The following is a 21,247-nucleotide window of genomic DNA, read 5'->3' on the forward strand; positions in this document are numbered from 1 at the left end:
AGCACAGGTGTGAACTCACACTCCCCTGCACGCACCTCCTTCCTGGAGAGGAGAGGTGAGACTGGCCCTATAGGAACCATGAAGCCCTCTGGCTTTAACTCGAGGTCTTCCTGCTCCCTGGTCTTCTTCAAGAGGGTCTGGAAATGGGTGCCCAGAACATGTGGAGAGTCTAGGCATTGGGAGGGCACTTGGTGGCCATTTTGGCCCATTCCCACTGGCTGCTTGAACTCCTTTGAGTTGGCCATTAAAATGAAAAAAAAAAAAAAAAAGTAAATATTTGGGAGAAGTTACAAAATAAGGCACTGATGTTTGAGCCAGCTGGAAACCGGGAGAAATCTGCCTGGCCCCTTTCAAGATTTCCAGTTGCTTTGCACTGTGGCCCATCTCACTGAGCTCTGACATCCCAGTTGTGACAGAGAGAATTTTCCTGTACACACCAGTAAGTGGAACAACGCTTACCCGCCCCTTTCCAGCTTCTAGATACTTTCTATATTTCCTTCCTACAGATAAAAGTGTCCACCCATTCAGATGCTAAATGATAAATGTTCCAAGTAATTTTTATTTTAGAATACAAGAGAGGTACAAATGTATTTACAGTTGTACATATACAGTCAAATAATAATATATCACAGTTTTGTAAATATCATTTTAGATAAATATTTACAAGGTTAAAGTGACCATCTTCTGGAAGTAGAACACAGTTTCTTGAAAACTCTATACATTTTATACTTTTCATTAATATTATAGTTTATTTTACAAAACGCCCTACGGGAATCCTGGTAAATGACTGCAAAGTGTGAGAGGCGACACCAGAGGGCGCGCACGGCCCGAATTTGAGGAAACGGGCAGGGACCGAGGGAAGTGTGGGCAGACTGGGCGGAATTCCCGGGACTGGGCACAGCTCGGAAGCGCTTCGTGGCCACAGAAGCCACCTTAACCTCTCGGGCAGCGCTTCCAGTCTTGCCCTCCTCTCGCTGGAGTGTGTCTGTTGGAAGGGGCTGGGGGGAAATTTCGCCTTCCCAGGCACGATGTCACAGCTGAAGGGGAGGGGGCATTGGTCCAACTCCTTCATTTTACAGATGGGGAAACTGAGGCCCAAAGAGGTGCAGGGTCTTGCTCGGGGTCCCACAGAGGATTTCCATTGTGCCTCCACTCTCAACGTGCCTGGTGCACTGCAAAGAGCTCCTTCCTCATCCGTCCCCAGGAGCCAGGTTTGGGGGTAAGCTGGCCTAAAGGAGAGAAGGGCCCAGAAGATGCATGTCTCTCCGGGTCTCTTCCCGCTGCCGATGGACCCCAGTAGCCCGCACCTGTCAAGGTTGCGTAAGGACTCCCGACACTTCAGGATACCAGTCCCAGGGGCCGGAAGAGGAGATGGCGCCCCCACAACCCCCGCGCCCGACCACACCCGGACAAGGAGGTCGCCCTCCCTTCATTCCGAAGCACAGGACTCTCGGTGGCGGAAGAGGGGACTCCCCTTCCTCTGCTGAGGGGCCCTCGGGGGCTCTAAGTCCGCTCTCCTGCCACCCACGAGGGGGATGCCGGCCTGGGCGCCCGGCTGTACAGCAGCAGGGAGACTCGGGGGCGAGGCCAGGCAGGGGGACCCCCTCCCAGAGGAGGCGGCCGAACAGCCGCACCAGCTGCGTGGCCTGGGTGAGGGACGCCGCCCTCATTGTCCTCATCTGCGATACGGGCCAAGGCGGGGGTGCCTGAGATCCGCCTCCGGGGCGCAACCCCAGCGCGCGGGGCTCCGTGGCGGCGCCGGGCCGGGGGTTGGGGCTGGAGGGCGAGTAGCGCTGCGGGGCCGGGGTGCCGGGGACCCAGGAGCGCGCGGGGCCCGGCGGGGGCGCGGGCGCGCTCACAGCACCATGGCCGGCAGGTGGTGCGCGGCGGCGGCGGCAGCGGCGGCGGCGGCGGCGAGGGCGGGCGCGTGCGCGTGCGGGGCCGGCAGCGCGGGCGAGTGTGCCTGCAGCGCGGTGCTGGGCGGCCGGTGCCGCGCGCTCTTCTGGTGGGCGCGCAGGCCGGCCAGCTGCGAGTAGGCGCTCTGGCACACCTGGCACTTGTAGGGGCGCTCGCCCGTGTGCAGGCGCACGTGGTTGCGCAGCGTGGACGACTGGCTGAAGCGGCGGTTGCAGAAGCGGCACACGAAGGGCTTGTCCAGCGTGTGGATGCGCATGTGCGAGCGCAGGTTGCTGCGCGAGTTGAAGCCGCGGTGGCAGATGACGCATCGCATGCGGCCCGCGGGGCCAGCCGCCGAGTCCGCCGGGTGGAAGTCCTCTGGCGGCGGGGCGGGGCGGGGGAAGGGAGACGGAGAAGGGGAGAGAGCAGCCCCGTTAGAACCGGCGCCCCGCAGCCCGGGGCCCGTCCGTCCTTGAGGGTGGGTGCTGCTTGGACGGTGGCAGACGGACTGGAGGGACAGCGAAGGGTACCCCGGCTGGGGGGTCCAATAGGAGTTGGACTCCCGATCGCGATGCGAGACCTCGGGGACTTAGCGACTCAGCCTAGCTAAACCTCAGCTTTCTCATCTGTAAAACGGAAACCTAGCACTGCCTTTTCGGGCGTACGATTGCCCGAGAGGATGAGAAAAGACGTCTATGAAAGGTCTCTGCGCTAAGCACCCGACCTGCCTTAGCCAGTGCCTGAGAGGTGCCTGGATTGGAGCAGGCCTTCTGTAAAGGGGAGCAACTGTGATGACCCCCGCCCCCAAACCTTTCATTAACTCATCCCACAAACATTTACTGAATGCCTACTCTGTACCATGGAACTGCGCCTCGGTTTTCTCCTTCCTGAAATGGAGATAATACTAACATGGTAAGGATCAGTTAAAAAAAAAAAAAGTATATATATATATATATATATATATTTTAGACGGAGTCTCCCTCTGTCTCCAGGCTGGAGTGCAGTGGCGCGATCTCGGCTCACTGCAGCCTTCGCCTCCTGGGTTCAAGTGGTTCTCCTGCCTCAGCTTCCCTAGTAGCTGGGAATACAGGTGTGCACCACCACGCCCAGCTAATTTTTCTATTTTTAGTACAGACGGGGTTTCACCATGTTGGCCAGGATGGTCTCGATCTCTTGACCTCGAGATCCACCCACCTCGGCCTCCCAAAGTGCTGGGATTACAGCCACAGCGCCCGGCCAAAAAGATTTTATTGTATTTTATTTTTTTGAAACTGGGTCTGGCTCTGTCACACAGGCTGGAGTGCAGTGGTGCCATCTCAGCTCACTGTAGCCTCGACCTCCCGGGTTCAAGCGATCCTCCCACCTCAGCCTCCCAGGCAGCTAGGACCACAGGCTCGTGCCAGCACACCTGGCTAACTTTTAAATTTTTTGTAGAGATGGGGTCTTGCTATGTTGACCAGGCTGGTCTGGAACTCCTGGGCTCAAGTGATCCTCCTGTCTCTGCTTCCCAAAGTACTGGGATTACAGGCATAAGCCACCATGCCCGGCCTAGATAAATTAATGTTTGTAAAACATCAGCTGCAGAGCAAGGATTTTTTTTTTTTGAGACGGAGTCTCGCTCTGTCGCCCAGGCTGGAGTGCAGTGGCGCGATCTCGGCTCACTGCAGGCTCCGCCTCCCGGGTTCACGCCATTCTCCTGCCTCAGCCTCCCGAGTAGCTGGGACTACAGGCGCCCGCTACCACGCCCGGCTAATTTTTTGTATTTTTAGTAGAGACGGGGTTTCACCGTGTTAGCCAGGATGATCTCGATCTCCTGACCTCGTGATCCGCCCGCCTCGGCCTCCCAAAGTGCTGGGATTACAGGCGTGAGCCGCCGCGCCCGGCCAGAGCAAGGATTTAATAAACAGTAGCTCACCAGCTCAGGTTCATCCTCCAAAAATAAGGACCACTGACCACGTTGCCTCATGCCTGTAATCCCAGCACTTTGGGAGGCAGAGGCAGGAGGATCATTTGAGCCCAGGAGTTCCAGACTAGCTGGGCAACATGGCGAGACCCCATCTCTACAATAAATTTAAACAATTAGCCAGGTGTGGTGGTGCACGACTGTGGTCCCAGCTACCTGGGAGGCTGAGATGGGAGGATAGCTTGAGCCCAGGTGGTTGAGGCTGTAGTGAACCAAGATAGTGCCACTGCATTCCAGCCTGGGTGACAGAGAGAGACTCTGTCTCAAAAATAAATTAAATAAAATAAAAATATGGATAATCAAATTTCACAGGCCAGGTGCCGTGGCTTACGCCTGTAATCTCAGCACTTTGGGAGGCCAAAGTGGGCAGATCGCTTGAGGTCAGGAGTTTGAGACTAGCTTGGCCAACATAACAAAACCCCATCTCTACTACAAATGCAAAGATTAGCTGGGCATGGTGGCACACGCCTGTAATCCCAACTATTCGGGAGGCTGAGGCAGAAGAATTGCTTGAACCTGGGAGGCAGAGGTTGCAATGAGCCAAGATCACGCCACTGTATTCCAGCCTGGGTGACAGAGTGAAACTCAGTCTCAAAAAAAAAAAAAAAAAAAAAAAGGAAGAAAGAAAGAAAAAGAAAAAAGAAAAAAAATACACAGAGGTTTTATGAAGACCCAGTGGGATGATATCTGCCAAAGGTTTAGCCCAATTCTTGGCAAGAAATAGTTGTCGAGCAAATGGTCTCTGCTGTGATGGGCAGTGTCCCCCTGACACACACACAGGCACAGTCTGTCCTGCCTTCCTTCAACAGGCCTATACGGAGCATCTACTCTGTGCCAGGCCCTGCACCAGACATCATCGACAGGGCAAGGAAATATACAGGTTGTCAGAACCAGAAGGGAACTTAGAGATTATCTTGCCTAGGACCTTCCCTTTACAGGTGAGGAAACTGAGGCACAGGACATTTCCAAGATTGTACAGCAGAACTAGAACTCAATCCAGGCTCCTGCTGCCCAGCTCCTTTCTTCTCCTGTCACACCTCATTGCCTCTCTGGTCTCCCCCACATACCCCCCAGACAGTCTATTCTGGCCAGGAAGCAGGAGGACCATCTCCCACTCATGCCCGGCCCATGCGGCAGCTCCAGGGGCATCAGCCTCCTTGGACCTGTATGTCTGATCTGCTCAATGCTGCCAGACATTGAACCAAGGTCCCTGGAGGCCAAGAGCCTCTCTGCCTCTCTCATTCTCTCTCTCCCCTCCCTGGGCTCCCCTCTCCATGGGTCTGTGTCTCAGTGGCCCCATGGGGAACACCTACCATGCTTGTTCTTTTTCTGGTCCTCCTCTAGCCCGGGCACACCTGGGATCCCCAGGAAGGTGTTGTGTGAGTTTCCATACCACACCAGCAGTTCCTGGTCAGGTGGGATCATCTGCAGGGAAGAAGGCAAGAGGAGGTCAGGGAGGCTGCAGCTGGGAGGTGAGAGTTGGGGGTCTCTGAGCACCCCTCCACAGCCAGGAGACCTAGACCCAGTCTCAGCCCTGAGAAAGCCACACAGGCCCATTTCCACTGAGCTGTCCCGGGAAGCTGCACAAACACGGAAGTCCCTGGGGTGTCGAGCCCCTCTGCCCCCCTCTCCCTGCCAGGCCATCTCTGTCCAAGCTCCAGCCACAGGAGTGCTTCCAAGCTGACAGCACCAGAGTGGACGCCTCACAGCAAGCAGAAGTAATGGGAGATGGAAAACTAGAAACCTTTTCCATTCTTACCCCAGGGAACTAGAGTCAGCCAGCCCCCAGGGCTGCAGGGCTGAGCCAGATGTTTCCAAGAAGGGTGGGCTGTGGGGCACCCTAGGGTACTTGGCTATACCCTGAGGCGATAATGTTCTGGAAACATCTCTTATCCAAAGCTCCCATAGGCATCCCACATCACAGGTACTTCCCAACCAAGCACAGGGCTCTGAGTGTCTCTGTGCACACGGCAGATGCTAAAAAAGAAGCATTCGGATGGATGAACACCTCCACCCCAGGAAACATTGGGGTACACTGCCTTACACAGAGTCCAGTTCACCGCGTCCTAGGTCAATGACAGAGAACCCCGCAAATGATGTTGGGGCTCTGATGCTCTCGGGGAGGACCTGCCCCAGGCTCGTGGCAAAGGATGTTGGTCAGAGGGTTTTGCAGTGATGATCCAGGGAGGCGTAAGGGGCCTGCTTCTGGGGTGGCACTGATCATAAATGCCACACACTCTGGGACATCCCAAGGGGCCTGCCTGCCAGGCCTCTCATGGAAGCCAGTTACCCCTCCCAAGTGGGAAAGCTCCAGGCCCTAGCCAGGCAGGGCGTATGAGAGAAGGGACATCCTATCACTCTCCCAAGGCCTGGACCCCAGAAGTGCTGGCCTTGGCACCTGCCCCTGGGGGCCACTATCTGATGTGCCCAGAGAAACCCAGACACCCCCAGGCAACAGCTGGTTTGTTTTCCTGGCAGGTCCTTTTTTAGTTGAAGCACAAAAGATCGCATGGGATTCCATCTAGAGGTGTCTGAAACCAGGCCAGGACCCCGCGTTGGCTTCTGTGGTCAGAGACAGGGCCCCCTCTGTGTCTGCTTGGTTCAGCCTGCAGAGCCCACACTCAGAGCTCTGGCATTCACTACGTCTTCCTTCCTCTGGTCAGAGCCTGGAAGACCCTCAGACCATTGCAGCAAGCTCTGCTCGGCCCTGAAAAGAAGGGAAAGTGGAGGTCAGGCGTGGTGGCTCACGCCTGTAATCCCAGCACTTTGGGAGGCCGAGGCGGGTGGATTACTTGAGGCCAGGAGTTTGAGACTAGCCTGGGCAACATAGCAAAACCCCGTCTCTACAAAAAAATAGAAAAATTAGCCAGGCGCGGTGGCGCATGCCTGTAGTCCCAGCTACTTGGGAGGCTGAGGCAGAACTGCTTGAACCCAGGAGGCAGAGGTTGCAGTAAGCCGAGATTGCACCACTATACTCCAGCCTGGGTGACCACTCCAGTCTGGGTGACAGAGCAAGACCCTGTCTCAAGGAAAAAAAAAAAAGAAGAAGAAGGGGAGGTTGAAAGAGAAGGGGTGGGAACAGGAGGGTGTGAGGGGGCTTAGGTGACAGCCATCCTCCTGAGACTCAGCCTAGAGTCACCACGTCCATTTCCACATGCCCCCATGGTTCACGGGGCATCATGGCGAGCTTTAGGGTCAGTAAATGACGAGAAGCCAATGTGGAAACATGAAGTGCAGTCCCAGAAGCCACAGAAAGTTAGACGGTGCCTCCAAGAAAGTGGACAGATTAGAATCTGGCACCACAGCAAGATCCCTGGTGACCTCTCTGCTCATTCACAGTAATGGCCACTGTCCAGGAGGCCAGCAGGTCAGAGCTGGAGGCCCCTGCTGGAAAGGGGCAGAGAAGAAAGAGGTTCTGATTTGCGTGGTTTTTTTTGTTTGTTTGTTTGTTTGTTTTGAGACGGAGTCTCGCGCTGTCGCCCAGGCTGGAGTGCAGTGGCGCGATCTCGGCTCACTGCAAGCTCCACCTCCTGGGTTCACGCCATTCTCCTGCCTCAGCCTCCTGAGTAGCTGGGACTACAGGTGCCTGCCACCACACCCACGCCCGGCTAATTTTTTGTATTTTTAGTAGAGACGGGGTTTCACCATGTTAGCCAGGATGGTCTCGATCTCCCGATCTCGTGATCCGCCCGCCTCGGTCTCCCAAATTGCTGGGATTACAGGTGTGAGCCACCGCGCCCAGCTTTTTTTTTTGTTTTTTACATTTTTAAAAGTTCTACTTTTTTTCCAGACCTCACTGGGGTGGAAGGAAGAGGTTTTGTGAACCTCCCAGAAAAGCAGATAATGGAATTGAAATATTTAACATAAATTAATTGTGAAGGAAGTCTGTCTATGAGATGGTGCAGATGAGCCCTCTGTCACCAGGTCCATGTGTGACCTTAGGCAAGTCACTCTGCCTTTCTGTGTTCCTCAAATGAGGGGGTCAGGGAGGGAACACGGTCCCTGAGATTCCTCCCTACTCTAAGACTCTGGTTGTAAGTCACCTCCAACATTGTCCTGACCCTTGGTTTCCAGTCTTGGATGAAACCGGACACGTTGATGTCATGGTTCTTCCAAAGCAATCAGCACCCTCCCCCAGACCACTGAACACACCCCACAGGGGGTTCCTGCTCAGTCTGGAGTCAGACATGTTGGGGTCCACTAGGGCTCCCCATCTGCTCAGCAAGTGACCTTGGGCAAGTCGCCTCACGTCGTGGGGCCTGTTTCCTCACATTGCCATGGCCTCACTGAGTGGTGTTTGGGGTGCAGTGGAGCATATGCATAAAGCTCTTTGCATAATCGAGACTGGAAGCGCCAGTGATTGTTTTTCCTGGAGCTCGCCAACCTCTCAGAGAAGCTGGCAGCGGTTTCTGGCGCATCCAGGTCCCTGCAGGAGTGCTCACTGAGCCAGCAGAGCTGCAGAGGCCGCTGGTTCGGTGGAAGCCCAGGGTGACTGAGGTTCTGCCTTCAGTGTCCAGCAAGAGCACAGGCTGGGCCCGAATGCTCCGAGGACACTAGCCCCATGCAGGTACCCCCAATTCCCAGCCCCATCTCCCCCAGAAGGGAAACCAACTCCTCCAGCACAGATGTGGGATGAGATGGGAGGCTCACCAAGCCCCCAGCTGAACTCCACCTCCAGGCTCCAGGCCTGGGGGTCATCAAATACTAAGCCAACACCGGCCTTTTAATTTTCATTGAAAACAACTATTATTAAATATAAATACAGTAACAGTAGGCCGGGTGCAGTGGCTCATGCCTGTAATCCCAGCACTTTGGGAGGCCGAGGCGGGCAGATCACTTGAGGTCAGGAGTTTGAGACCAGCCTGGCCAACATGGTGAAACCCTGTCTCTACCAAAAATACAAAAATTAGCCAGGCGTGGTGGTGGGCACCTGTAATCCCACCTGCTCAGGAGGCTGAGGCAGGAGAATCGCCTGAACTTGGGAGGTGGAGGTTGCAGTGAGCTGAGATCATGCCACTGCCCTCCTGTCCGACCAACAAAGTGAAACTCCATCTCAAAAAATAAATAAAATAAGAACTCTGATGGGGACTATTGCAGTATAAGGGTAAGTCATTTATTTACTAAGAACGCTTTTAATGTACTAAAATTAATTTTACTAATGAATTTAAAAATTAAAACAGCGATGCAGACATATGGACCGCATTGTATAAACATATAACATGGTATGAAATGAGCAGTCACTCTCTGCCACTCTGGATGCCAGCCACTGTCACTGGTTTGCTGCTTGTCTTTCCCCAGAAGCGTTTGCCATTTCGAGACTATTTTAAAATGCTGACTTACAGTTCATGGAGAGTAGCATGATGCCATCTACATCATGCCTCTGACTTTTTAAAAAATAATGAGCACATATTACTTCTATACACACACACACACACACACACACACACACACACAAATTATCTTTTAAAAGCAAGAAAATCAGTTAAGAAGAGCCTACAGTTTGGGTGTGGTGGCTCTCACTTGTAATCCCAGCATTTTGAGAGGCCGAGGTGGGTAGATCACTTGAGGCCAGGGGTTCAAGACCAGCCTGGCCAACATGGTGAAACCCTGTTTCTACTAAAAATACAAAAATTGGGCCAGGCGCAGTGGCTCACGCCTGTAATCCCAGCACTTTGGGGGGCCAAGGTGGGCGGATAACGAGGTCAGGAGTTTGAGATCAGCCTGGCTAACATAGTGAAACCCTGTCTCTACTAAAAATACAAAAATTAGCTGGGTATGGTGGCATGTATCTGTAGTCCCAGCTATTTGGGAGGCTGAGGCAGGAGAATCTCTTGAACCTGGGAGGCAGAGGTTGCAGTAGGCTGAGATGGCGCCATTGCACTCCAGCCTGGGAGACAGAGCAAGACTCTGTCTCAAAAAAAAAAAAAAAAAAAAAAGAAAGAAAGAAAGAAAGAAAGAAAAGAAAAACAAAAAGAAAAAATAATAGCCAGGCTCGGTGGCTCAGGCCTGTAATCCCAGCACTTTGGGAGGCCAAGGCGGGCGAATCACCTGAGGTTGGGAGTTCGAGACCAGCCTGGCCAACATGGAGAAACCCTGTGTCTACTTAAAATACAAAATTAGCCGGGAGTGCTGGCGCATGCCTGTAATCCCAGCTACTCAGGAGGCTGAGGCAGGAGAATCGCTTGAATCCAGGAGGCAGAGGTTGCAGTGAGCCAAGATGGCATCATTGCACTCCAGCCTGGGCAACAAGAGCGAAACTCTGTCTCAAAAAAAAAAAAAAAAAAAAAAATTAGCCGTGAGTGGTGGCACGTGCCTGTACTCCCATCTATTCAGGTGGCTGAGGCACGAGAATTGTTTAATCACCTGAACCCAGGAGGTGGAGGTTGCAGTGAGCTGAGCACTCCAGCCTCAGAGACAGAGCAAGATTGTCTCCAAAAGAAAAAAAAAAGAAGCTGCTGGAATTGAGAATGACACATATTTCCAGACAGCTGTAAGCCAGCAGCCCCAACTGCCCAGAAGCTGGGAAGTGGGAGTCTCTCTCAGCCCTTCTGTGCCCCGTGCCCAGGCTTCTGGTGTCTGCCTGCTCCCAGGCACCCGCCATCAACAAACTTCTACTATCAAGCCCGGGAAACCCAGGAACCTGCAGCTTCTTCCCTGGAACCCTGGGATCACTGTGCAGAGGCTCCCGGGGTCCCGCCAGCTGACCGCCTGGATGCAAAGAACAGCCACCGTGCCCTCTAGGCCCCCTCGGCCGCACTCTTTACTGCTGAGACTCAGGCCTGGCCTGGCTGGCTGGGACTCTCTGCTGGGGCTCGGAGAAGCAGGATCAGCTGGTCATTCACTTTTCTGGGGAGCAGGGATAGGCTCAGGACACAAAACAAACAAAGCAATTCCCAAAGGAACTGAGTCCTGTACCACAAAATCCACATCAGCAAAACTCTGGAATACCAGCGCCCGAGTCTCTTTTGACAAATGGACATGCCCTGTCAACGTGCTTCTCTGGGCCCTATCAGCCCAGAAGATGTGTCCTGCCCCACTTTCTGAATTTTTATTATAAATTGGAAATGACAGAATTTTTGGTTTGTTCTCCTGCTGTAAATTCACATCCTGCCACTGAACATGCTCCCAGGAGACTGCAAATACCCTCCCCTTCTCCACAGGGTCTGAAACCCCAGTGTAAAAGGATCTCAATGTCATCTGGACAAACATCAATTTCCATTGTACCACAGATGTCCCGACACACCAATTAATAGAGTTCCAGCAAATAGATATTGGCCAGGGAGGCCACATGGCATGGTGACTCAGCACTCCAGCTCAGGGCTCAGACGGGCCTAGGTTCCCATCGCAGCTCAGCAACTTCCTGTAATCTCCGTAACATTTCAGTTTCGCCGTCATAAAAATGAGGATAGTAACAGAGAGCAGCACCCCGAGGGCTGAGCAGATTCTATTTTTTAATAGTTGCTGGCCAGGTGCAGTGGCTCACGCCTGTAATCCCAGCACTCTGGGAGGCCAAGGCGGGCAGATCGCTTGAGGTCAGGAGTCTGAGACCAGCCTGGGCAACATGGGGAAATCTACTAAAAATACAAAAATTAGCCAGGCATGGTGGCACACACCTGTAATCTCAGCTGCTTGGGAGGCAGGAGAATTGCTTCAATCTGGGAGGCAGGGGTTGCAGTGAGCCAAGATTGCACCATTGCACTCCAGCCTAGATGACAGAGTAAGACTCCATCTCAAAAAAAAAAATAATGAAAAAGTTGCTAAGACCCTTTTATTCCTTCAACATTTAGTGGCCACTTACTATGTGCTAGGCACTTTCTAGAACTGTCATTTTAGACACCTGAAGTTATAGTAAATTCTGTGACTGGAGTAAGCCAGGAGGTTCCCCAGGGGCCACATCAGTGGATCCAGCCAGATGCACGCCCTGCTGCGGAACCTCCACTGACCGCCTGGGCTCTAAAGCCCCGTTGCCTTCGTCTCTGTTGAGAAGGCTGCTATTCTGTATTTATGGAAAGTTTTAGAGCAGCAATATATATTCCGCTTATTGAATAAAGATGTTCCTTCCTATTTTTGGCAAGTAATGGGTTACCGTTATGAACTATGAGTGGCAGTTCTGAGTGGCAGAAAGTTTAAGAAAACATCACAGCAGAGGTCCTTCTCCTTGGCTAACTCACCCACACGCAGAGAATAAACAGCCGATTGATTCCCAAGTCTTCCAGGGATTGGCCTGGGGAACAGCAGTATCTTCCGGTCTAGCCCAGAAGGGCTGCGTGAGCTCTGGGCCTCGGCCTCATCTTGAGGATGGCCACATACACCCAGACACACAATTTATCTGGTAAGTGGAATCTGACATTGTGACAAAATGGTTTGAGAAATCTGCCACCACAAAAAATGTATCCACTTTAAAAGTAAAATGGGTGGCATTTTATTTCCTTGTCATTCACGCAGACAGCCCCTTCTTAGAAGGCTTGCTAACTGTAAAAGCACTGATAGCCAAATTGGTGGATCTGTCTATATCACATATGTGATATAGTGTGTGTGTGTGTGTCCTGATCCTCTTTTTGTTGTTGTTGTTGAGACGGAGTCTCACTTTGTCACCCAGGCTGGAGTGCAATGCTGCTGATAGTTCACTACAACCTCCGCCTCCTGGGTTCAAGCAATTCTCCTGCCTCAGCCTCTGGAGTAGCTGGGATTACAGACACCCGCCACCATGACTGGCTAATTTTTGTATTTTTAGTAGAGACGGGGTTTCACCATGTTGGCCAGGCTGGTCTTGAACTCCTGACCTCAGGTGATTCATCCACTTCATCCTCTGAAAATGCTGGGATTACAGGCGTGAGCCACCATGCCCTGCCTGATCCTCTTTTTTCAACTTAAATTCATGATCAAATGTAGATGACCATTTTTCCTAATCCTATAAACTCTAATGCTTCCCTGAAGATATTCTTCAGCCTCCTTGCCTTCGGACTGAATTTCTAAGTGTCTATTCATGTTTCCTGACTTTGTTTGGCTTCTAGCCAGTGTGACCTGCACAGCGAGATGAGACTCAGGCCCCCACATCTGCCTCAGCCTGGAGCCCTCTTGCCAAAATGATGTCGGCGTTTCTGGTCTGTCTCTCGTGTTCACATGTGTGGGTATGTGTGTGCGTGTGGGGTTGGTGAGGGGATGGGTTGGAGCCCTCCATCACATCTGTATCAGGATGGCTGGGAAAGAGGGTATGAAGGTGAAGATGTGTGTGACAGAGGGTGGTGGGGTGAGGATCTGGGAGGGTGCATTCTGTTACATGTGGGGTTCAGCTACACTGGAAGCCAATTTTAGGATGTGGTGGCCCAGCCAGATGGTCAAGGAGCCACCTCTGTCCTGGGCCTGGGCTACCTTCAGTCCTCTCTGCACCCTGCCCCACGGCCGTCTTACCTCACTTCAAACCCAATTCAGGAACCGCTCAGCTTTTTCTTATCCTCCACCTCCTGCTCCTCCAAGCACCACCCCCCTCAGCTGGGACCCAGGCTAGGCCCCCTGCTGTCACCTCTGGGAGAGTCTCTGGGGTGTTGTTATTCAGGGACAACCAAAGGAACCCATCCGAGAAGCTACTAGGCCCTGGCACCCCCAGGGGTCTTAGAAATAAAGAGCTTCAAGGTCTGAGTCCTGGGGAGAAAATGGAGCATGGACTAAAGGTCGGTCACTCTCTGCTCCTCCAGAACACCCAAAAATCTCCACCAAGCCCTAGCCCCACCCCAAGGGGAGCAGAGAAGTGGGGTGGGAAGCACCTGACTGCCTCTGCACAGCACTTGCTACCAGCCTACCCCCAGCAGCCTGTGGGTAGCTTCCCTCTACTCCTGGGCCAGATTTCCCACCAAAGGACACTGTCCAGGGAGGGTCCCAGTGTGGGCCTGCCCTGGCGACCACATCTCTGCTTGGTTTGCACCCTCAGCCACTGGCCAGATACCTGGATCTTTTCTGCCACCAGGCACTGCCCTACCAGGAAGCCCTCCTCTTCCCGCCCTCCTCTTCCCACCCTCCTCTGAACCTTCCTGGCTCAGCCTCACCCCTGCCACACCACAGGAAGTGATATTTACCGGTTACCTTTTTTTTTTTTTTTTTTTTTGAGATGGAATCTCACTCTGTCACCCAGGCTGGAGTACAGTGGTGCCATCTCGGCTCACTGCAAGCTCCGCCTCCCGGGTTCACGCCATTCTCCTGCCTCAGCCTCCCGAGTAGCTGGGACTACAGGCACCCGCAACCACACCCGGCTAATTTTTTGTATTTTTTAGTAGAGACGGGGTTTCACCATGTTAGCCAGGATGGTCTCGATCTCCTGGCCTCGTGATCTGCCCACCTCGGCCTCCCAAAATGCTGGGATTACAAGCTTGAGCCACTGTGCCGAGCCTTTTTTTTTTTTGAGATGGAGTCTCACTGTGTCACCCAGGCTGGAGTGCAGTGACACTATCTCGGCTCACTGCAACCTCTGCCTCCCTGGTTCAAGCAATTCTCATGCCTCAGCCTCCTGAGTAGCTGAGATTACAGGCGTCTGCCACCACGCCCCACTAATTTTTATATTTTTATTTTTATTATTATTTATTTATTTATTTTTGAGACGCAGTCTCTCTCTGTCGCCCAGGCTGGAGTGCAGTGGCGCCATCTTGGCTCACTGCAAGCTCCGCCTTCCGGGTTCACGCCATTCTCCTGCCTCAGCTTCCCGAGTAGCTGGGACTACAGGCGCCTGCCACCACGCCCGGCTAATTTTTTGTATTTTTAGTACAGATGGGGTTTCACCATGTTAGCCAGGATGGTCTCGATCTCCTGACCTTGTGATCCGCCCACCTCAGCCTCCCAAAGTGCTGGGATTACAGGCATGAGCCACGGCGCCCAGCCCCTAACTTTTGTATTTTTATTAGACATGAGGTCTCATCATGTTGGCCAGGCTGTCTCGAACTCCTGACCTCAGGCAATTCACTCACCTCAGCCTCCCAAAGTGCTGGGATTACAGGCATAAGCCACCGTGTTCAGCCTGTTACCTGGCCCTGTCTGTCTCCTCTGAGAAGGCTCAGGAAGCGCAGCTATTAGTGCTAACACTCCCCCCAGATGGCCCGCAAAACCCCCAAGTCTGCTGCCACCGAGGGAGACCTGGTTTTCTGGTCTGTAAACTGTAAATAATCACAGAATCCTCCTCCTGGGGCCGCGGGGGATTAAATACCATACTGCATATCCAGCATCTGGGAGAAGCCTGACACATGGGGAGCCATCGCTGAGTCTGGAGTCATGAGCCGTAAGCCACTGGTGCCCATGCATGCAGAATGAGGGCCATCAGACAGCTAAACGGCTGCAGACACACGCCCTCTCTCCCACCCCAACGCATTCCCTGGGCCGCCTCTCCCCATCTTGCTTCTCTGTGTCTCTGTGACCCCTGAACCTCAGGAAACTGTCAGCCAACATCTGGGGACCTCACTATGGAGATGCTCGTGACATTCCCAATGCCGTCAAGTTGAGAGCTCCATCATTTCTGATCTGCAGCAGAAAGCTTCCCTTGGAGGTCACACACCTGGAGAGCAGGATGTCTGGAGACCCACCTGTCTGCCACATTCCCATGGCCTGCACAGAGCCAGCGAGGCCAGTGTCAGCTCCCCTCTGTCCACTGTGGTTCCTGGACACCGCTGCCCTGCACACCTTCCCCCGCCGGGTTTACCAGCTGGTCCCTACACAACAGTGCACACACACACACACACCTCAATGGCCTTGTAGAAGATGCTGGTGCCGATCTGGACCACCTCCAGGTTCTGCTCCTGTTCGTTACGTGCACACTTGATGTAGGTCATCCAGCTCCGGTGGTCCTCCTGGCTGGCATCGATGAAGTAGCGCACCGTGCCATCCTCATTGAACACCTGGGCACAGATGGATCAAGGACCAGGTAAGGCAGGGCTATGCCATGTGTACCATCTTCCAGGCACATCCACACACATACTCTCCATCCTCACAACAGCCCCAGAAAGTGGATAAAGCTTCATTTTCCCACTGAGGAAAGGAAGGCTGGAGAGGTGCAGGGACTTGCCTGAAGCTAGCCGGCTGGAAGTGGCCCACAGGGGATCAGTCTCCAGGGCTCTATGGGCTGACCATGATACACGCTCCTGTTGCCGTGTCCTCCCTACCCCCAGAAGAAAAGGGTCTCCAAGGGATCACTGCCCAGACAAAGTGGCCCTGAGCTCTCTCAAGGGATGCAGAGGTGCTCCCCATGGCACTGGGAACATCAGCCAGGCCTCAGAGAGGGAGGATCCTGGAGTCCAGGGAGGGAGGGCTGGGTCACTGTGGCACTCCAGCTTGGCCTAAACCCCTTCACGGGAGCTGCCAAGGCCACGCAGAGGTCAAACTGGACCCCAACTTCCTGACCCAGCAACTGGAGAAGGTGGTTAGTGGCCCAGCCCTCCAGAGGAGGGAGATGAGGTCAAGAGAGGCCTCTGGGCCATCCCGCAGTTCTATCAAGTTGGGCTTCTCCAGGGTCCGCCAGGAGGGGGCTGGAGTGGGGGAGCGGGCGAGGGAATGGGTTTAGGAAGGGTGTGCACCAGTCTGGCCTCAGTGGGTTTCCCGTTCTGCAAGGTTAGGAAGAAGCACAGGGGTGGCCCTCCCTGGCACTGGCACTGTGATGGGTGGAAAGGCCTAGGATGGAAGCCTCTTGGAGCCTCCGTGAAAAGGGAACAGCAAGGCATGGGCTACTGAGGTCATCCGTGACTGCAGGCTGGGGACACAGAAGCTGACTCAATGCCACCTCAGCCACGGTCATCGTGAATGTCATTCTGCTTTCACCAGGCATTCTCCTTTCCAGCCTCACCTCACCCCCAGCCCAGGACTGGCCTTGAAGGGCTTCCCAGGCTGCTTCCGGGGCCAGGGAAAGAATGTAAGTGGCTGGGAAGAGGCCTGGAGGGATGGCGCGTGGGGACCCTGGGCAAGCGACCTGACTACTCTGGGTCTCAGTGCCCTCATCTGCCAAGTGGAGCCAACCACAGTCTTGCTCTGCCGGGGTGTCCGGAGGAAGGAGGGTCGGATTTTCGGCACGGGTTGGGAGGAGCCTAGAGGCGGGGTGAGCTCCAGGCTCGGGCGGCTTAGAGTCCCGGCTCAGGGGGCGTCCAGGCCAGGAGTGTCCGCTGCTCTCAGCCCGGGTGGAAGCGGCGACGGCCGGACGCCCGAGTCCTACCCGCGACCAGCGCCCCTCGCCGGCCCTCGCCCCTCGCCTCTGCCCCAGCCCGCACGCACCTCCCACATCAGGTTGTTGTTCTTGCAGATGTCCACGTGCTCCGGGGCGATCACGCGGCCGGTGAAGGGGCCCATCTCGGTTCCCGCCTTGATCCACGTCTTGGAGAAGATGCCGAGGCCCTCGCCAGGGATGGAGCTCTGAGCGATGATCACCTCCGCTGGCAGCACCAGGCTGGACAGCTTCTGCACTTCTGCGGCGGCGGGGCCAGGAAAACCGGTCAGAGCCCGAGGCAGCCGAGGCCCGGCCCTTCCTTCCCCGCCGGGACCCCGGCTTCAGTCCTGCCCAGACCGGCCAAACCCAAGTCGGCCCCAAATCCAGAGAAGCCACCCGGGTGTGGGGGCAGTCGGATGTGCGGAGGCTCAACGACCTCTCCTCCGTTTGCAACCTGGGGACCCTCCGTGCCCTGGAAAGCGAGTGGTGCGTTGGGGATCATTTTTAGAAGCGGGTTTTTAGTCCCTCCGCGAATTCTGAAAGCATTCACAACTTCTTCCATCCTCTGCCCCGGATAAGTTTAAGAATTAATGAGCCAATGGCAGCGAGTGGTTTTATGCACGGGGAAACTGAGGCCAGGTCCTGCAAGGAGGTGAAGGCCAACCGGAGACTCTTTCGCCTAGTCGGGTTCCGGGAGCCCACTGTGCGTCCAGGCTCTGGGCACTGGCAGAGGAGCCGGGCCGTGATCAGCGCTGGGGACAGACCTCGGGCTGGCAGGTGTTGGAGGTGCCAAAGAAGCACCGGCAGCAGCTGGCCAGGCTCTGCGCTCGCTGTGTGACCCCGGGCGCGCCCGAGTCCCTCTCTGCTCCCAGGCCCTGGGGTGCCAGGGAGGGCGGCGCCCGGGCTCAGACAAACCCCGATGTCATCTCTCTGGGCGGGGAGGAGCCGCGGCGGCCCCCAGCTCCCCGAGGGTTCCCCTGTCGGGCCTCTGCGGCCGGGCTGGGAGCGGCGAGGCGCACAAGGGCGGCCTCCATGTCTTACAAGGTTCCCCTCTAAGCTACCTGGGAAAATACCCGGCGAGCGGGCCGGCTGAAAGGGGGGGTTAAACGGTGTCCATTGCGGCGCGGCCGGCAATTTGTCACGCTGTTAAAGTGATCGCATTCATTCGGCTCCATTCGAAAGAAATTGCTAATTCTAAATTCATTAGCCCTGGAAGAATGCTGTAGCAGTAAATTGTAGCTCACTGCGGAGGGGACTTGTTTAAAAGGGGCCGAGGAATTCCCCTTACAAAAAGGGGGGATTAGATGGTTGACATAGCGTGAATGGAAGTGGAATTAGTCTTCACGGTAAATTAAGAGAGGAACAGAAATCGTAAAGGGGGAAAAGAGGGCGACGCGCAGAGATGCCAGAGCCAGGGAAAGATATTGTTTGCGGGTTGATGAATGAGGAATAAGAACTTGAGACATCTTAAAGAAAAGAAACTTTTCTCGCTCTCTCTTTCTCTCCCTCGCTCTCCCCGCGGCTTTTTCTCCCCGCCCGCCCTCCCTCCACCCCCTCCCCAGCCCCGGCTGCCTTTTAAAGTTCTTGGTTTAAGTGGGAACTTTCGCGGGTCAAGCCCAAGTTAACTAAATGAATTTAAAACCCCTTCTTTTTGAGTCAACTGCTATTACACGCCTAGTAAGGCTGTAAATGCCGGGAACCCGCCAGCTCAAGCGCAGGAGGGGAAGGGAGGGGCCGGCGGGGGCGTCGGGGCCAAGCGACGGGGTCACCGGGGTCGGTCCTTGAGCCGCGTGGGCTGCGGAGCTGCCCCGCGCCCCACCTCGGCTTGGTGGCTCGCGTCCTGGTTTGGCCCATGGGGAAACTGAGGTGCACCGAGCGCCGGGAGAGCCCAGGTTGGCGCGAGTAGCAGCGAGGCCGGGTATCCCAGCCGAGTCTCGCGCATCGCCAGGACGGGAATGGGGGTCGCCGGGAGGAGGGATTGCGCCGGGCTCCGACGGCTGGACTCACCGCCGGAGAAGGACTGCGCCAGCACCTCGGCGGTGAAGGCTGTCTTGGGGCTGGCGTGGTGGCTCTTGTCCTCGAAGAGCTGCTCCCCGAGCACGTTGCGCCAGCGGCCGTACAGGAAGCTGTGCAGGATGTCGGAGGTGATAACCTCGGCCAGCGCCAGTCCCGGCGCCTTCAGCCCGGTCTTGAGCACCAGGGCCTCAGCCGGGAGCACGGAGCCCATCATGGGCGGCCCGGAGCTCCCCGGCGCCGGGGGACGGCCGGGCCGACGGGGCAGGTGGGCGGGCGAGAGGGGAGCCCAAGGGGCGAGAGGAGAGCGCTGCGATGGAGAAGGAACCAGAGCAGGGGGAGGACGGAGAGGAGGAGGACGCAGGAGGGAGCGGGAGGTGAGGGGGCGACTGGGAGGAAAGTGAACGAGGGGGAGAGAGGAAGAGAGATGGTGAAATCTGTAGAGATGGCAAAGGCGGCGCGGAGGGTGGAGAGACGCGGGTGGAGGCGGAGGCGGGTGCAGGGGGTGCGGGGTGGGTGAGAGGCGGGTGGTTGCAGGGAAGCGGCGGCAAGGGGCTCTCAGACGCGCGCTAGCCTCTCGCACACTCGGCCGGGGCCGTCTTCCCCTTGGCAAAATCTCAGCGCCTTTATAGGAGCCGCAGTGACCCTCCTAATTGGTTATTAATGACCCCCTGACGTCGGAGGACAGACTTGTTGTACCCGGCTGGGCTCGAGGAGCCTTCGTCGCGAGAGCGCGAGGGGCGGGGGCGCGCGGACCGCTCCAAACAGTGCCCCTCCACTCCTCCCTCCCCTTCCTGGTCCTTCCTTCCCCCTCCTGTTTTTCCTTCTCTCCCCGTGGGAAGCGCAGGGCAGGGAGGGAGGCTCAGCCGGCTCTGAGGAGAGGAGGGGACGGAGAAGGGGAGGGGGTGCGGCGAGGCTCTCTAGGACTCCAGGGACCAGGCTAGACAAGAGGGGACGCCTGGCTTCGGGCCCCGCACTCCCCTCAGGCCTGATCCATGTTCACCGGCCTGGCCCAGCCCGGCGTTCACCTTTACTTTGCTGCCCCGGCTGGCCGGCCCAGCCCTGCACCGCTCTCCCTCCCTGGCCAGAGCCCGCGTCCTCTTCCCTCTCCGGCCCTGCACTCCCCGGGCCGCCACAGTCGCCCCGAGCTCGCGCGCAGCCCTAGTTGCCACGCGGATCCCCTGCTCAGACTGCGCTGCTGAAGCCGGCGCTTCGCTTCATACGGGCCGCGCCAACTCGGTCGCTGTGCACGGTCGGGTGCGAAACTCCTCCGCGGGCTCACGGGGCTGCCGAGGCGGGGCCGCAGCGGCCGTCGGGGCTGGGGCTGGTCCCGGCCTGAGACAGCTTCATGGGCGGCCAGGCTCCCGGCCCTTGCGGGGCCAGGTCGGGGGTCGAGATGGGCGGACAGGAATCGCACTGGCAGCCTGTCTCTGGGAAAAGAATTTCCTACGGGATATGGGGGGATTGAAAGGGGTCCCGAGACCCTTCCTAGGTGGGAGCAGGCGTGCCTGAGAGCGAAGTCCCTCAGAAACTGCAGGCAGCTCCGCGAGAGGCCTCAGTGCGGGTTCGGCTTGCGGCTCGGCTTTCCGGCTCCTTGCTGAGCTGCAACCTCGGGAAGCCGGTGGCGTTGCGGCGCCCCTTCCTTCTTGCCTCCTAGTTCTTTCTTTCTCCTCTGCCTCTCTCTTCTTTCCCTTCCTCTCCTCTATTCCTCCTGCCCATCATCCCAGGAGTAGACTTGCTTTGCGGCGGTTTCGAGGCACCTCGGAGCCCAGCGATCCCCTCTCCCGAAGCAGGTAGCTGCTGAGCCCAGCGGAAGGCCCCGCTTCCTGCAGGCTTCGCGGCTCCCCAGTGTCAGCCTCAAGCCTCGGACCCCAGGCCCTGACATGCTGGGTGAGGGAGCTCACCCCACCTGCCGCACTTCTGGCTCCCATCACCAGGCTACAATTTCAGATGCCGCTAACAGAGGTGCCTGGACCCTCTCGGCGTGGGTCAGGCTCACGGATTAGTCTCCGCTGGACTGTGTGGACTCCCTAGACCTTCTCCTCAGCGCGGAGGACTTGGGTGGAAGAACAGCGAGCTGACCTCCCATAAGCGAGACCCTGTCCAAACGCCTGTTGGCATAGACGCCCCTCCACCACCCGGACGCGCCTTGGCTAAGAGGGTCTCACACCTGGCGTCCAGACTCCAGACCCCTGGTCCCCAGT

General features: G+C 56.0%; 1 protein-coding gene across 1 annotated transcript; it reads right to left on the bottom strand.

The window, feature by feature from the left end:
• Positions 1-510: 510 nt before the first annotated feature.
• Positions 511-19,627, bottom strand: PRDM12 (PR/SET domain 12). The gene is made up of 5 exons (XM_528445.7): positions 19,038-19,627; positions 17,099-17,289; positions 15,580-15,735; positions 5,173-5,284; positions 511-2,274 (listed from the first exon to the last, which is right to left on the bottom strand). The coding sequence occupies exons 1-5, from the start codon at positions 19,258-19,260 to the stop codon at positions 1,856-1,858; spliced, it is 1,101 nt and encodes a 366-aa protein (XP_528445.2). The 5' UTR covers positions 19,261-19,627; the 3' UTR covers positions 511-1,855.
• Between the last annotated feature and the right edge of the window lie 1,620 nt (positions 19,628-21,247).

Source organism: Pan troglodytes, chromosome 11 (assembly GCF_028858775.2).
Source record: "Pan troglodytes isolate AG18354 chromosome 11, NHGRI_mPanTro3-v2.0_pri, whole genome shotgun sequence".
Lineage (NCBI taxonomy): Eukaryota > Metazoa > Chordata > Mammalia > Primates > Hominidae > Pan > Pan troglodytes.

What these genes read in the sequence shown, in the direction of transcription:
- PRDM12 (XM_528445.7), bottom strand. Translation starts at nt 19,260, where the DNA reads ATGATGGGCTCCGTGCTCCCGGCTGAGGCCCTGGTGCTCAAGACCGGG. An exon ending in ACAACAACCTGATGTGGGAG is followed by an intron (nt 15,736 to 17,098) that starts GTGCGTGCGGGC and finishes ATCTGTGCCCAG; the next exon opens with GTGTTCAATGAGGATGGCAC. An exon ending in TCTTCTACAAGGCCATTGAG is followed by an intron (nt 5,285 to 15,579) that starts GTGTGTGTGTGT and finishes TCTTCCCTGCAG; the next exon opens with ATGATCCCACCTGACCAGGA.